The sequence below is a fragment of the Scheffersomyces stipitis genome, chromosome 3 (genome assembly GCF_000209165.1).
Source record: "Scheffersomyces stipitis CBS 6054 chromosome 3, complete sequence".
Taxonomy (NCBI): domain Eukaryota; kingdom Fungi; phylum Ascomycota; class Pichiomycetes; order Serinales; family Debaryomycetaceae; genus Scheffersomyces; species Scheffersomyces stipitis.
The window spans coordinates 497,349-510,028 of NC_009043.1; the positions used below are offsets into that span (position 1 = coordinate 497,349).

Below are 12,680 nucleotides of genomic sequence, written 5' to 3' on the forward strand. Positions count from 1 at the left end.
CTACCTCTTGCGTCTTGTCGCAAGATCAGTTTGCGACATACATGCGACAATACGTCTAAGATAATCTGATCCATGCTAAATGAACGTATACTAAATGCTGCTTGCTATACCTTATATATGTCCCATATGAATCTCATAGAAGTCTCATATATGTCTTAAGTAGTACCATATGCTTTGGCGATGCTAGTGAAATGAAAAGAAACTATTGTACAATGAGGAAATGAAGACTCTGAATTAGTGAAAAATCGCATTGGATAGTGGAAAAGTCACTTGAAACCTCTGAAACTTTTGCTTATAGAAACTGGAATTGCTACTCTAATCGGTCATTTCGACTTCGGGTCTTTCTGGCTGTTGTTGATTCTGTTGTTGCTGTTGTTGAAATTCCTCTGAAGGGACTCCCGTTATTATAGCATCCAAAGTGTCTTTCTTCTGGCCAAGAGCGTCGGCAAACTCTTCCTTGTTTTCCGATTTGTACTGTTCCAACTGCTTATACTTTTCTACTGACTCCATGAACTTCAACATGTTCACTCCGGCAGCAGCCTCGGCTTCTAAAGGTGTATATGGCTTCTTCTTTAACTCCCTGACTCTTCTCTTGTGTACTTTTCCTTTGTTGTGACGGTCCAAACTCAATTGGTTCTCGAAGTATTTCGCACATTCCACACAGTAGTACTGGCCCAATCCTGGTTTGGTCTCATCTAATGGCTGGTTTTTGAGCTTGTGAATAGACTCTTTAGAGGCCATATCATCGTAGATAAGATCAAGATCTCTCGTTCTTCTCTTTGTCTTATATCTCTTCACACTGTATCTTCCCATGTTGTCTGGAGTATTTAGGGTGTGCTTCCTTACAAACTTGTCAATTTGTTGTGAAACATCGAAATCATAGCTCTAAATTAGTGAAATTTTAATTTTTTTATTAAAGGCGATGGAGCAGAGATGGCGCGTGATCAAGACCATGTGATTCTTGGCAGATGATCGGAGCACACGACACATATCACATGATAACGCCACTCTTCTTTCTCATTTCTATTATTCGCATCCTTCGCATTTCAAACTCATCTCCCTCAATCTCTTGAGAAAAAAAACAGTCACATTGCACGTGATCATAAATTCACCATGACCGACATAGATGTCGGCTAGAATGAGCATCACGTGACCACTCCATCAGCTTACTAAGTATGTCTCCCATAGTTTAGCTCCATAGTGTGCGTTTCTGTCTGCAGTCACCATGCTCACTTTTTTCAGTTCCATAGAAAAGAAGATTTTTCTCTCTTTTTCTAATACAGTTTTTTCCCCTACTAACCAAGTGTTAATAAAGGTATGTAACCTAAAGATGAGCATGAAGGAGCCCAAAACGATGTAGATGACTCGAGCTACTACGACCAAACAGCCCTGGTTTTCCCAGAGACATTTCCGTTGATTTTCGAACGAATAAAGACCATATTGGAGGCCTTCCAGATTGATTTGTCATCTCCAATTTTCAGTAGAGGAAGTATAAAAGGAGACGTACAACCACATTTATTTGTCCTCAGTCTTTTCCCAAGAGATCATCAGAGTAGCCTATCGTTTCCAAACGTGTGTAGATTGCCTGGAGTAAATTTCAGTTCGTTTTGGCGTTCCTACGTTGTGCTTTGTTTCCATTAGTAAGCATTATATACTAACATAATTTCAGACAAGATGGCTAGAAGACCAGCTAGATGTTACAGATACTGTAAGAACAAGCCTTACCCAAAGTCCAGATACAACAGAGCTGTCCCAGACGCTAAGATCAGAATCTACGATTTGGGTAGAAAGAAGGCTCAAGTCGATGAATTCCCATTGTGTGTCCACTTGGTTTCTAACGAATTAGAACAATTGTCCTCGGAAGCTTTGGAAGCTGCCCGTATCTGTGCCAACAAGTATATCACCAAGGTTTCTGGTAGAGATTCTTTCCACTTGAGAGTCAGAGTCCACCCATTCCACGTCTTGAGAATCAACAAGATGTTGTCGTGTGCCGGTGCCGATAGATTGCAACAAGGTATGAGAGGTGCTTGGGGTAAGCCACATGGTCTTGCTGCCAGAGTCTCTATTGGTCAAATTATCATGTCCTGTAGAACCAAGGACTCCAACAAGGAAGTCGTTATTGAAGGTTTGAGAAGAGCCAGATACAAGTTCCCAGGTCAACAAAAGATCATTATTTCTAAGAAGTGGGGTTTCACTCCTTTGAACAGAGACGAATACGTTGCTAAGAAGCAAAACGGTGAAGTCAAGGATGATGGTGCTTACGTCAAGTTCTTGTCCAGAAAGGGTAACTTAGAAGCCAACTTGAGACAGTTCCCAGACTACCAATACCAAGCTTAAATGCGGTTGATTCCCATCAAAAGTATTTACTGTTGCTATTGTAGCTGATATTGTCAATTTTTGTACATTTTAATAACACACCTTGCTTAAGAATAATTGTAGTGAAGATAACATCTTAGGGAAGTTTAGTAGCGACACTGACTTATTTTGTTTAGTAAGATTTGTTGACCTCTTTTGTATATATTACAGAGATGTGGTGGCGAGTAGAGAAGGCAGATTTGAGAGCTCCCGAAAGATATGGACCATACTGTTGATAGTGCTTACTCTGACAGAGTGTAGCACAAGATAGAATATGTTCTTCTCCTCAATACCTCTATATCAGTTGATGCTGAAGCTTGCTATTACCATACTGTTTCAACCTTGAGTTGCATCTTTATGTGAAACTCAAGAACATTCTTTGATCTTTTGAAGAGACTGCTCAGATTCTGTAAGCGAGATGAAACTTCAAGTAAGCAGAAGCGGAACATCAAAATAATCTAAAATAAGGATCTCAAACATGAAGCAACTTACAGGGAAGTAAATACAAGGTCTTACATCATATACGATACAACTTTGTCTTTCTAAGTCTAGTTACTACCAAGAACATTTGGGTGCAAAATCCTAGAACATATAGTTAGATAAGCTTGTACCTCCCTCAAAATCAGTGCCTGAAAAGTCAGTAAAATTCTGCAAATCCCAACGGAAGTCTTCTAGTGTCTACAAACCAAATACGATATCCACAACCATCATCTTACACCTTGGAATCTGGCTATCATCTCTTGTGTTTTGGGATCTGATTTTCCCATTGTCTGTCTGCCGCACCACGATGGAAAAATGTGTTCCCAATCCGGAAAAGTGAGACAGACAGAAGAAGACACCTGTTCACCACAACAGCCAGCCAACCGTATTTTTCAACAAAAACGACCAGGCTCACCAGCCACAGGCGTCCAAGCAAGATACGTGTCCAAAACACACAGAATCCGAATCAAAAACACTTCTATAATTGTAATTGCTCAGCCTTTCATTTAGTTATTTCGGACAATTAAACTTGTGTCTGACATCCACAGCACTGAGCCTCAAAAAATATACACGGTGTCGATGAAATTTTCGCATCTGAATGCAGGAGGCAGATAAAGCTTTCGGACAATTTTCGTTCAGACTACTATAAATACAAACACGAACAGACATGTGTTCACTTTTTTCTAGAGTGAATTTGAATTGACTTTGATTTTTAACAAATCTCACTTCACAGACCGCTACCCAGTATATACACAAAATGTCATTTGCCAGCAAGGAAAACCCAAAGACTTTGGTGTTGTTTGATGTCGATGGAACTTTGACTCCAGCCAGATTGTTCATTTCTGACGAGATGAAGAGCACTTTGGAAAAGTTGAGAAAGAAGGTTGTTGTTGGCTTCGTTGGAGGCTCGGACTTGAAGAAGCAAGTTGAACAGTTGGGTCCAAATGTTTTGCAAGACTTTGACTACTGTTTCTCTGAAAACGGTTTGACTGCTTACAAGTTAGGTAAGGAATTGGCTTCGCAGTCTTTCATCACCTGGATCGGCGAAGAGAAGTACAACAAGTTGGCCAAGTTCATCTTGAAGTACTTGTCTGAGCTCGACCTTCCAATCAGAAGAGGTACCTTCATTGAATTCAGAAACGGTATGATCAATGTCTCCCCTATCGGAAGAAATGCTTCTACCCAAGAAAGAAAAGACTACGAAAAGTACGACAAGGAACACAAGATTAGAGAGAATTTTGTTACTGCCTTGAAGGAAAACTTCGCAGACTACGGCTTGACCTACTCCATCGGTGGCGAGATCTCGTTCGATGTCTTCCCAACCGGTTGGGACAAGACCTACTGTTTGCAACATGTTGCTGACGAGCACTTCGAAGAAATCCACTTCTTTGGTGACAAGTCCTACAAGGGAGGTAACGATTACGAGATCTACGAAGACAAAAGAACCATTGGTCATGCCGTCAACTCCCCAGCTGACACCATTAGAATCTTGAACGATATCTTTAAATTGTAAGCTAACCCTAAATACCCTAAATTATAATCAACATACTCATAGACAATATCAGAGTAAAGTAGAGACAGACAGTAGGACTGCCGTACTAATATGGAATTCTAGAAGTTAGGAATTAGTGCATGTTATAGATCTGTAATTCAGACTGTAAAAGACATTATGTACATATATTAGGTATGAAGTGAAGTAGTATGACGAAAGTTAAGATAGATTAGATATGGCGATTGGCATGATCTCTGGCATGCTCAATAAGATAGATTCACTTTCTGAATCTCAATACAAGATAGCTGCCCAATCTATAGACAAAGATAATTGCTATGAGTACTCCAACCCAAAGACCCTTAGAGTAGTTGGAGTAACCCAAGTTGTCCAATACAGCAGTACCTTGAACCATACATTGATCAGCCAAAGGAGAATCGAACATACAATGACATTGAGAATCACAGTTAAAGTTACGGTTGGAGAATTCGTTGAACATCATACCTTGGAACACATATCTCTGGTAGTCGATCCAGTAGAAGGTGTAGTACCAGAATTTGTTCAAAATGTTGGAAGGAACCAAGAAACCACCCACAGACATCCATAACCCATTGGCAAACGCAGTGAGTGCCAACGAGATGACAAAGTTCGGGAAGATAGAGGCAATAAAGATTGTCATGGACTCGGCTGCTACCAAGTCCAAGAACAACCACATTAGATAGTAGAAGAAACCAGTGGCACTTTTGTTGAAGTTGCACATGAAGAAGGTTATGATGCTAAACACCAGAGCAATGAGGAAAAGGAAGGGCAACCCAATAATGAAATTAGAGACTGTGAAAGCAAAAGGTCCATACAAACCATTTAAACGTTCCTTTTTATACGAATGATAGTCTTCAATGAAAGATGGGATATAGGCAACAGACATGAAAGACATAAACGCTCCAGAGAAGAAGATAGCATTAATAAATGGCTGGATATTCTTCTGGCCATTTCCCAACCTTAACCAAACAGTACCCATAAGAATGGCTAAGCCCAAGTACATGAAAAGACGAACATAGTAGGTGAAGATGTCTCGTCTGGCTTTAATGAGCAATCGCTGGAGTAACACCCGTGTGTTTAGAACTTCTTTCTGAAACGACGTTGACTGCTGGTATCTTTCGTCAATAACATCGTCTGATTTCATCTGCTCAAAAGCACCGACCGCTTCGATTGGTGTCACATGGCTGTTCCATTTGTCGACAAGAATGCTGAGGACGTCCTGGCGGTCGTCATCAATGACTGAAGACGAGAAGTCGGTATTGATCAAGTCCAATACAAACTCTGAAGGGTTGATGTAGGCTGGAATCAGGAAACCGATCGACTCGAAGTATTTCACCAATTTGTCCACCCTGTCGTTATAAACAGTTTTACCTCTGGATAAAAAGAGGACTTTGTCAAACAATTCGAATGTGTATGTTGAAGGCTGGTGAATCGAACAGATAACAGCCATGTTTTCTTCTTCAGCAACCCGTTTAATCATGCTGACCACTTCTCTTGAAGCTACAGAGTCCAAACCAGAGGTAGGTTCATCCAAAAACAAAATCGATGGGTAAGTGATGATCTGCGAAGCAATACTGACTCTTCTCTTCTGACCACCAGAAATGCCCTTCTGAATAGGGTTTCCAATCTTGACATTTTTCTGGTTCTGTAACCCCAATAATTCTATAGTTCTATCTACGGCCTCCTTGCGGTACTGGCCCCTGAGTTGGGAGAAACGAGCAGAGAAATCGACTGTTTCTTGCACAGTCAACGAACCAATCAATGAGTCTTCCTGTTCTACATAGCTGGAAAGCTGTTTCATCATGGACAAACTGGCATGTTCGCCGTTAACATATATATCTCCAGTCTGCACAGCCAGTCTGGGGTTGTTTCTGTGGGCCAATATGTTTAATAGGGTTGTCTTTCCGGAACCAGAAGGACCCATAAGGGCCATAATTTCTCCAGCCTGGACTTCGCCACTGGCATTATCGATCAAACAGACAGAATTGTTTTTAGACTTGATTTTTAGCGAGACATTGCTCCATCTGAAGGAGTCTACTTTAGTATGCATCGGAAATGGCTGCGAAATGATGTATAATTTTGCAGCCGAGATAACCACCACTAAAACTGCTGTGGCGTATCACGTCAGATGAGATGATCAACTGTGGATTTTTTCTTTTTATAGACAGATAACGACAAACCCCGAGGGATTTGACTTCATATCATCACGTGATATTATCAATGTGATTGGGGATAATGGAATTCTACCTGGTTCCAAGGTACCAAGTTAAGAGGCTTACATGTTAATAGTACAGTATGGTGAATCCTGTAAGCTTTGGTATTGTGTCTGCAAAAGGGAAGTATTGGAAACTTCTGGAGGTTCCTACAACAGATTAAATCGGTCACATTTCTGTCTGGTAGGAAAGAGATTCGTTTTGTGTACTATTTTGCAACCATTTTTTAGTCTACAATCTCTACATTCTGTAGAGGTATTTCATTAAGAAACTTTCATTTCTGTTTCTACGTTGCTAATCGACACCATAAAAGTTCAACTTTTCCTTGCAGTTTGCCCGATCTTTATAAGAATTTATTTAGAATGTAGTTCAGCTATTCATATATACAATTTATACACGTCTGTAGAAGATGGCCGACGCTTGGTCACCAGCAACCACAACCTGTTCAATAGCAGATCCGTTCGGTAACTGATGGTTGTGCAATATCTGTAATCTTCCATTGTTGATATCATTCACCTTCGCAGCCAACTTCTTCTTAGAAGCAACCTTATCGTTGCCAGAATCTATGTCTTGTGGTTCCACCAACTTGGGCAATTGCACCGGTTTGGAGCTCTTCACAGCCTTACCATTACCAAACTGACCAGCTTCGTTGTCTCCAAATACCATAACATCTTTGTACTTACCTTCGTTTTCCAATGTTACGAACGCATGATTTGATCCAATACTAATATCCTTGATGCCGATATTGGCCACCTGGTTACGTTCTTCACTATATTCCGACAAGTTAAGCAAGGTTTTGATGATCTGAGGTTGGGCACAGACGTGCAAGTATCTGTTACCACCCAATTGACCTTTGAGCCCATTGCCAAAACTCAAAAGAATTTGCTGATCCTTAGAAGCATCTACTGGATCCAAATATTTAAGCTGAATATATGAAGTTTCGCTGCCGGCATCGACCTTGGTTACAGTAAAGTTGTTGGAGTCTACAGCCTTGTCAACTACGTTTCTGGCGATTCTCTTAAAGTCTTCAGCCGCAAATACTCTCTTGGGAATCGGCTGGAAGTCAGTCCTGTAGTTCATCTCAATTCCACATTCTCCATAAGAGTTTCTTCCCCATGTCCAGATGTTGTTATGTGAATCTGATGCGATACTGTGGTAGGATCCAGCAGCAATGCTGGTGAACTTTCTGGAGTAGACCTGTTTTGAACCATCCTTGTTTATGTGGACCTCATGGTTCAAGTTTGTCAACTCGTAGACCTTGTCTTCTGGAACCTCTTTGGATTCGGACAAGGGTGACAACAAAGGCAATCCATACTGGCCGTAGTTCTTTCCATTTCTATCAGTACTAGCCACATACAACTTACCAGATTCTCCAAGAAGCAAAAGATGTGACTTTCCAGTTGAGATTTGGCGGATCTTTTCTGTCAAGTCAAGCATTTTAAAGTTGTTGACTTGGGAAATACCTAACCAGTTTCTAGATTTAGAACCTTTGAACTCTACTTCTTTATCCACTCTAGGCAAATAGGCAACTTCTCCCTTACTGGACAATACATAGACGTACTTGCTAGAGATTTGGCACAGAGCAGCTTTGAAGGGCAACTTGCACAACTTTGGCTCCTTGAGCGCTGGACAAGACTGGAATACCTGGCCTTTCTCATTTACTACAACCAACAAATCTTTAGCAATCTTGACATCAGCAAGCAATTGACCATCGAAGAAGTTGACTCTGGAGGGAAACTTCAGCTTATTGTGAGAACCAAACATGTAAAGTCCTGCCTCACTATGTGAATCTTTGAGACCAGAAACCATGTCGTCGGTGATTTCCTCAGTCATTTTATTTACAAGGTAATTGATGTTTTTGGTATTTTTAGTAGGATCCTTCATGTCCTTGGCTTTAGAGTCTTCGATTTTGTATGTGATATCGGCAAGTAAGGAGGTTTTCACATATTCTCGGTTCATGAAGAGCCGATGTCCTCCTATGATTATGATCAAGGCTCCTATTCCTATACCTACACCTTTCATTCTCTCCGTAAACTCAAACTTCTTTCTCTGTTCCTTCTGGCGCTTCTGGAAGTCCTGATGGACAATATGAAGCTGTTCCTTGTATTCGGGACTTCCTGGCTTGAGATTGGCCAAACGGGGATCGCTTTCAATGATGGCATTGATATCGTTAGATTCGTCTGCATCTTCGTTCTGGAATCTTCTGTCGATTTTCAGATGGTATTTAGATGAGTTATGTTCTTCTTCAAATTTGGGGTTGATTTCGGAGTCGATTTCATCCAAACTTTTGAAGTTGTCGCCAAACCGGTAGTGGGTCTTGCTTTTGTTGAACTCTTCGATGGAGTTGAACTTCTTCTGATTCTGGGAGTATAGCCTGAAAAAAGCAAGATATTTTGAATTCGACAGAGCACGAGCACAGTGTCGAGCTATAAGGCTCGTAGACCTATACATGCTTGCTATTGCTGTATGAAATGCTGGAAAAAGCTGGAAGAGGGAGTTGGTTGAAAATAGAGAATGACTTGAGTGAAAAATTATGTATGCGAAATAATTTTAACTAGGGGAAGCCAGAAGAGACGTATGAAATGTGAGACAAAGAGCAAGACGTTTGAAACAAAAGGATTTTCAAGAGATATATGATATTTATGAAAGTTGACAAGGTCTACTAAACCTTTTTCCGAATGGCCCCGTCTGTCTTGATCACTTAGGAAATGTGCTTACTATTGGAGATTGACTATTGGAGCTTAACTATAGATGCGAGAAACCCACCAAAAAATGCGAATTGGATATTTTAATTCCTTCAAGAAAACTGAGACTAACAACTACCGGGTTTCTGCCAGAGTCCAATAACATTTCTGACTAATTTATAGCATCAGCCAATACCGTATCCATCTACCATAGGGTTCAACTTTCTGATAAAACCATAACTAACCTAATTCTCACTATACTCTAAATGCAATCTATCATGTTCAGACAATTGCCTGGCCAGACATTGAGATCTGTGAGGTTTACTCAACCAGTCAGATGTTTGTCTTCGATCACCAAGTTCGACACCAAGAAGTTTGTCCAATCGCTACAGACCAGAGGAGGATTCACCCAGCAACAGGCTGAAACTGCAGTTAGCATAGTTAGCAGAGCCATAAATGACGGGATCTATTCGATAACCAACAATTTGATAACAAAAGAAACACTTTCATCCACAGCTTACCAGCAGAAAGTAGATTTTGCCAAATTAAAGGGTGAACTCCAGACGATGGACAAATCGGAGTTCACTAACTTGAAAAAAGAACAGGAGAACCTACGCACGGACTTGACCAATTTGAAAAACAGATTGAAAGAGGAAATGACAAGAAATCTGGCTGGGGTCAGGTTGGATTTGAATTTGGAAAAGGGAAGAATCAGAGAGGAATCTTCGATCCACGAACTGAAGATTGAGGATACGTATACACGAATCGACGAGGAGATTGCCAACATGCAAATGCAGATCAAGTCGGTCAAGACTCAAGTCATGCAATGGTTGATTGGTGTTTCTTCTGGTACATTTGCGCTTTTGTTGGCATTCATCAGATTCTTTGGATAGAGGCAACCCAAATGCTACTGATATGTTCTACTTGTTACAGAAACTACGATCTGGTCCTCGATGTAGTCAAGATATTGTTGTGCTAATGAGATATCAATCTAGAGCCAGATACAAACTTAATCTCTGAACATCCTACTAAGGTGTTTGCTATTCATATTACCTCTGTTCTTGTTGATTCTACAATGTCTACGACCGCAAGAGATTGAGATGAGAACTGAAGCTCTCAATCTTCATCAAAGCCTCCATTAACAGGATACTTGCTCTTCTTGAGGAACCTTAGTATGTCAGTGAAATGTACGAATCCTGCACACGGTCAAGCATAAACTCACCTAAATATACTGAGAGCAAAGTAGTAGCGCACTGGTCGGTTTCTTTCATCTCAGAAGGGGACTTCAATTTCCACCTTCCTGTTCAGTTTCCATATTGACTTACTTCCTCGCTTCTCCATTCCAGCCAATGGCTCCAGCCCGTCTATTTGCACCCAGCTGACGTGTCTCGATTGTGCTGATTATGGAACGCGCTTTTGTGTGCAGGTTCGCTCAATATTTTTGATAGACCAGAATCATCATTGATTTTTCAACTCACTCTACTTGTGTGTTTCCTCAGGAAAGCGTCACAAAGGAGCAGCAAATGAACTCAATCTATAATCACGGTCTCAAACAGACTCAGACTATTAGCAATGACTTGCTTGAGTTTGAAAAGAACTTGTCGACGTCTCCTCTTTCTCTCCAAGGAGCCATTACCACTTCCATCACAGCATTTCGTAAAACCATACGGGAATACCAGGATTTGATAGAAAAAGACACAGACTCTTCTGCCAATACGAAACACGAAAGTCGGCTTGAGAAGTTCAATCTGGATTTGAACGACTTTTCCGCTAAATTTGAGTCTCTCAGAGCCCAAAGAGATGTATTAGTTCAAGAAACTAACAAGCAGGAGTTGCTAGGTAGAAGACATCATTCTGCTGCGAACGGAATGCCAGCCTCCGACAACCCATATGATCCTAGCGGGCGCGTGGAAGCCGAACAGCAACAGCAGACTCTAAACTACCTGGAAGGGTTGTTCAAGGAAAGGCTGTCGTTGGCTCGTGGATCTCAGCAATTAGACCATATTCTTGAAATGGGCCAGAATGCTTTCGAAGACATTGTAGAACAGAACGAGGTGTTGCGCAAAGTGCAGGCTAAGTTTGAGGAAGGACTAGTGACATTGGGAGTGAGTCAGGGCACCATCCGTAGTGTAGAAAGAAGAGCCAAGCAGGATAAGTGGTTGTTCTGGTTTTGTGTGGTGGTGATGGTAGTGATTTTCTACTATATAGTGAAATTCTTCCGCTGAAGAGGTCCCCACAGTAACCGCATTTGAGGTTGAAACCATGGGACGTATATCTTTTAGTTGATTTGTTCCTTCAGAACTGTGTAACGTTATTTAATATAGTTTTCTCAACTGGACTATCAATTTCCTAATCGGTGTTCGGTTGCAAAGCAATCTTGGGGAAGACAGCTTGGCCTGCGGAGAGTAGCGACATAGTACGAAAGGCATGTGAGAGACTCTTGCCTATTGGCGAATCTGAGAGACACCTGCTCATTAGTGCTGAAATCGTAGTTTCAGTTATCTAGCGAGCAAGTTGTTGCTGAAGCCATATGCTTAAATTGTTTTGTATATAGCAGCACTCCTTGAAAGCTCATTTTGTATTGGCCCTATTTTGAGCCCGTACCATCGACGTATTGATTCCATAATCCATAATCCATATTCCATACCTAATATTAATACTATTTATTTATTCTTTAGTTTGCAATAAGTCTTATTCGACTCGATATTTTACACTATACTTGTTCTATTTCCATTCGCTTATGCTAGCCTATGGAATACTGACACCAGTTTAGTTTAATAACTCAAATATTTGAGTCACCAAACGTATACCCCCTTGCAATATCCACAATCCACTCCTCAGAGTTTCATTGCCAGTACTAATTAGATCTACCCCACGAACTGGAAGGAAAACGCAATGTGTCAAGCCATTTAAGTTTAGTCTTCTAGGATAACCCAAATGGGTAAAAGAATTCAAAATCTACTCTATGAACCAATCTGGCCGCACATCTCATGATTCCCAGGTTCATCCCTTTCGGAGATCTCGGGAAGGTTGTATTCTGACACTGGAATAGAGTGGGAGCAATGAAAGGGCTCAGCCCTTGAAGTTGGCTTTGGATGGGTTGGAAACATGGTTTCTTAACAATGGCCCATTTCGCACCCAAATTCCTGAGACCATTTCCAGGAATGGGTAATACCAGAAGACAAGAAATACAAGCCTCGAGGTATCACCACTTCTGAGTGAGAGTAGTAAGCTGATACCCCATGGTTGGAGGCTTGTCTGGCTTTCAAGCCCGTACGAATTAGAGTAGTTACTTTTTGAAGCTTTTGTTGAACCACTCAAAGCTAAGCATTCCATCTGCTTTGTCACTTTTACACCAAAAAGGCTACATTATTCTAGACTGTGATGCTAAATGCCCCACTTTATTGAAAATGGCCATCT

General features: G+C 41.0%; 7 protein-coding genes across 7 annotated transcripts; 4 read left to right on the forward strand and 3 right to left on the reverse strand. All coding sequences in view use genetic code 12, as the record gives it.

Moving 5' to 3' along the window:
• Positions 1 to 315: 315 nt before the first annotated feature.
• On the reverse strand, positions 316 to 813 carry PICST_43008 (predicted protein; the record flags this gene model as incomplete). Its single annotated transcript, XM_001383694.1, has 1 exon — positions 316 to 813. One exon carries the CDS (start codon positions 811 to 813, stop codon positions 316 to 318), a length of 498 nt encoding a protein of 165 aa, XP_001383731.1.
• A 486-nt stretch (positions 814 to 1,299) lies between these two features.
• Positions 1,300 to 2,425, forward strand: RPL10 (60S ribosomal protein L10). The gene is made up of 2 exons (XM_001383331.1): positions 1,300 to 1,315; positions 1,670 to 2,425. Exon 2 carries the CDS (start codon positions 1,675 to 1,677, stop codon positions 2,335 to 2,337), a length of 663 nt encoding a protein of 220 aa, XP_001383368.1. The 5' UTR covers positions 1,300 to 1,315; positions 1,670 to 1,674; the 3' UTR covers positions 2,338 to 2,425.
• A 1,126-nt stretch (positions 2,426 to 3,551) lies between these two features.
• On the forward strand, positions 3,552 to 4,392 carry PMM1 (phosphomannomutase). Its single transcript, XM_001383332.1, has one exon. The coding sequence runs from the start codon at positions 3,593 to 3,595 to the stop codon at positions 4,346 to 4,348; it is 756 nt and encodes a 251-aa protein (XP_001383369.1). The 5' UTR covers positions 3,552 to 3,592; the 3' UTR covers positions 4,349 to 4,392.
• A 212-nt stretch (positions 4,393 to 4,604) lies between these two features.
• On the reverse strand, positions 4,605 to 6,461 carry PICST_82629 (predicted protein; the record flags this gene model as incomplete). Its single annotated transcript, XM_001383695.1, has 2 exons — positions 4,605 to 5,453; positions 5,493 to 6,461. The coding sequence occupies 2 exons, from the start codon at positions 6,411 to 6,413 to the stop codon at positions 4,605 to 4,607; spliced, it is 1,770 nt and encodes a 589-aa protein (XP_001383732.2).
• Positions 6,462 to 6,914: 453 nt separating this feature from the next.
• PICST_88527 (predicted protein) lies at positions 6,915 to 9,027 on the reverse strand (the record flags this gene model as incomplete). The annotated part of the gene is made up of 1 exon (XM_001383696.1): positions 6,915 to 9,027. The coding sequence occupies one exon, from the start codon at positions 9,025 to 9,027 to the stop codon at positions 6,967 to 6,969; it is 2,061 nt and encodes a 686-aa protein (XP_001383733.2).
• Positions 9,028 to 9,538: 511 nt separating this feature from the next.
• PICST_30611 (predicted protein) lies at positions 9,539 to 10,153 on the forward strand (the record flags this gene model as incomplete). The annotated part of the gene is made up of 1 exon (XM_001383333.1): positions 9,539 to 10,153. One exon carries the CDS (start codon positions 9,539 to 9,541, stop codon positions 10,151 to 10,153), a length of 615 nt encoding a protein of 204 aa, XP_001383370.2.
• Positions 10,154 to 10,783: 630 nt separating this feature from the next.
• On the forward strand, positions 10,784 to 11,640 carry PICST_65392 (predicted protein; the record flags this gene model as incomplete). The annotated part of the gene is made up of 1 exon (XM_001383334.1): positions 10,784 to 11,640. The coding sequence occupies one exon, from the start codon at positions 10,784 to 10,786 to the stop codon at positions 11,483 to 11,485; it is 702 nt and encodes a 233-aa protein (XP_001383371.2). The 3' UTR covers positions 11,486 to 11,640.
• Positions 11,641 to 12,680: the final 1,040 nt, after the last annotated feature.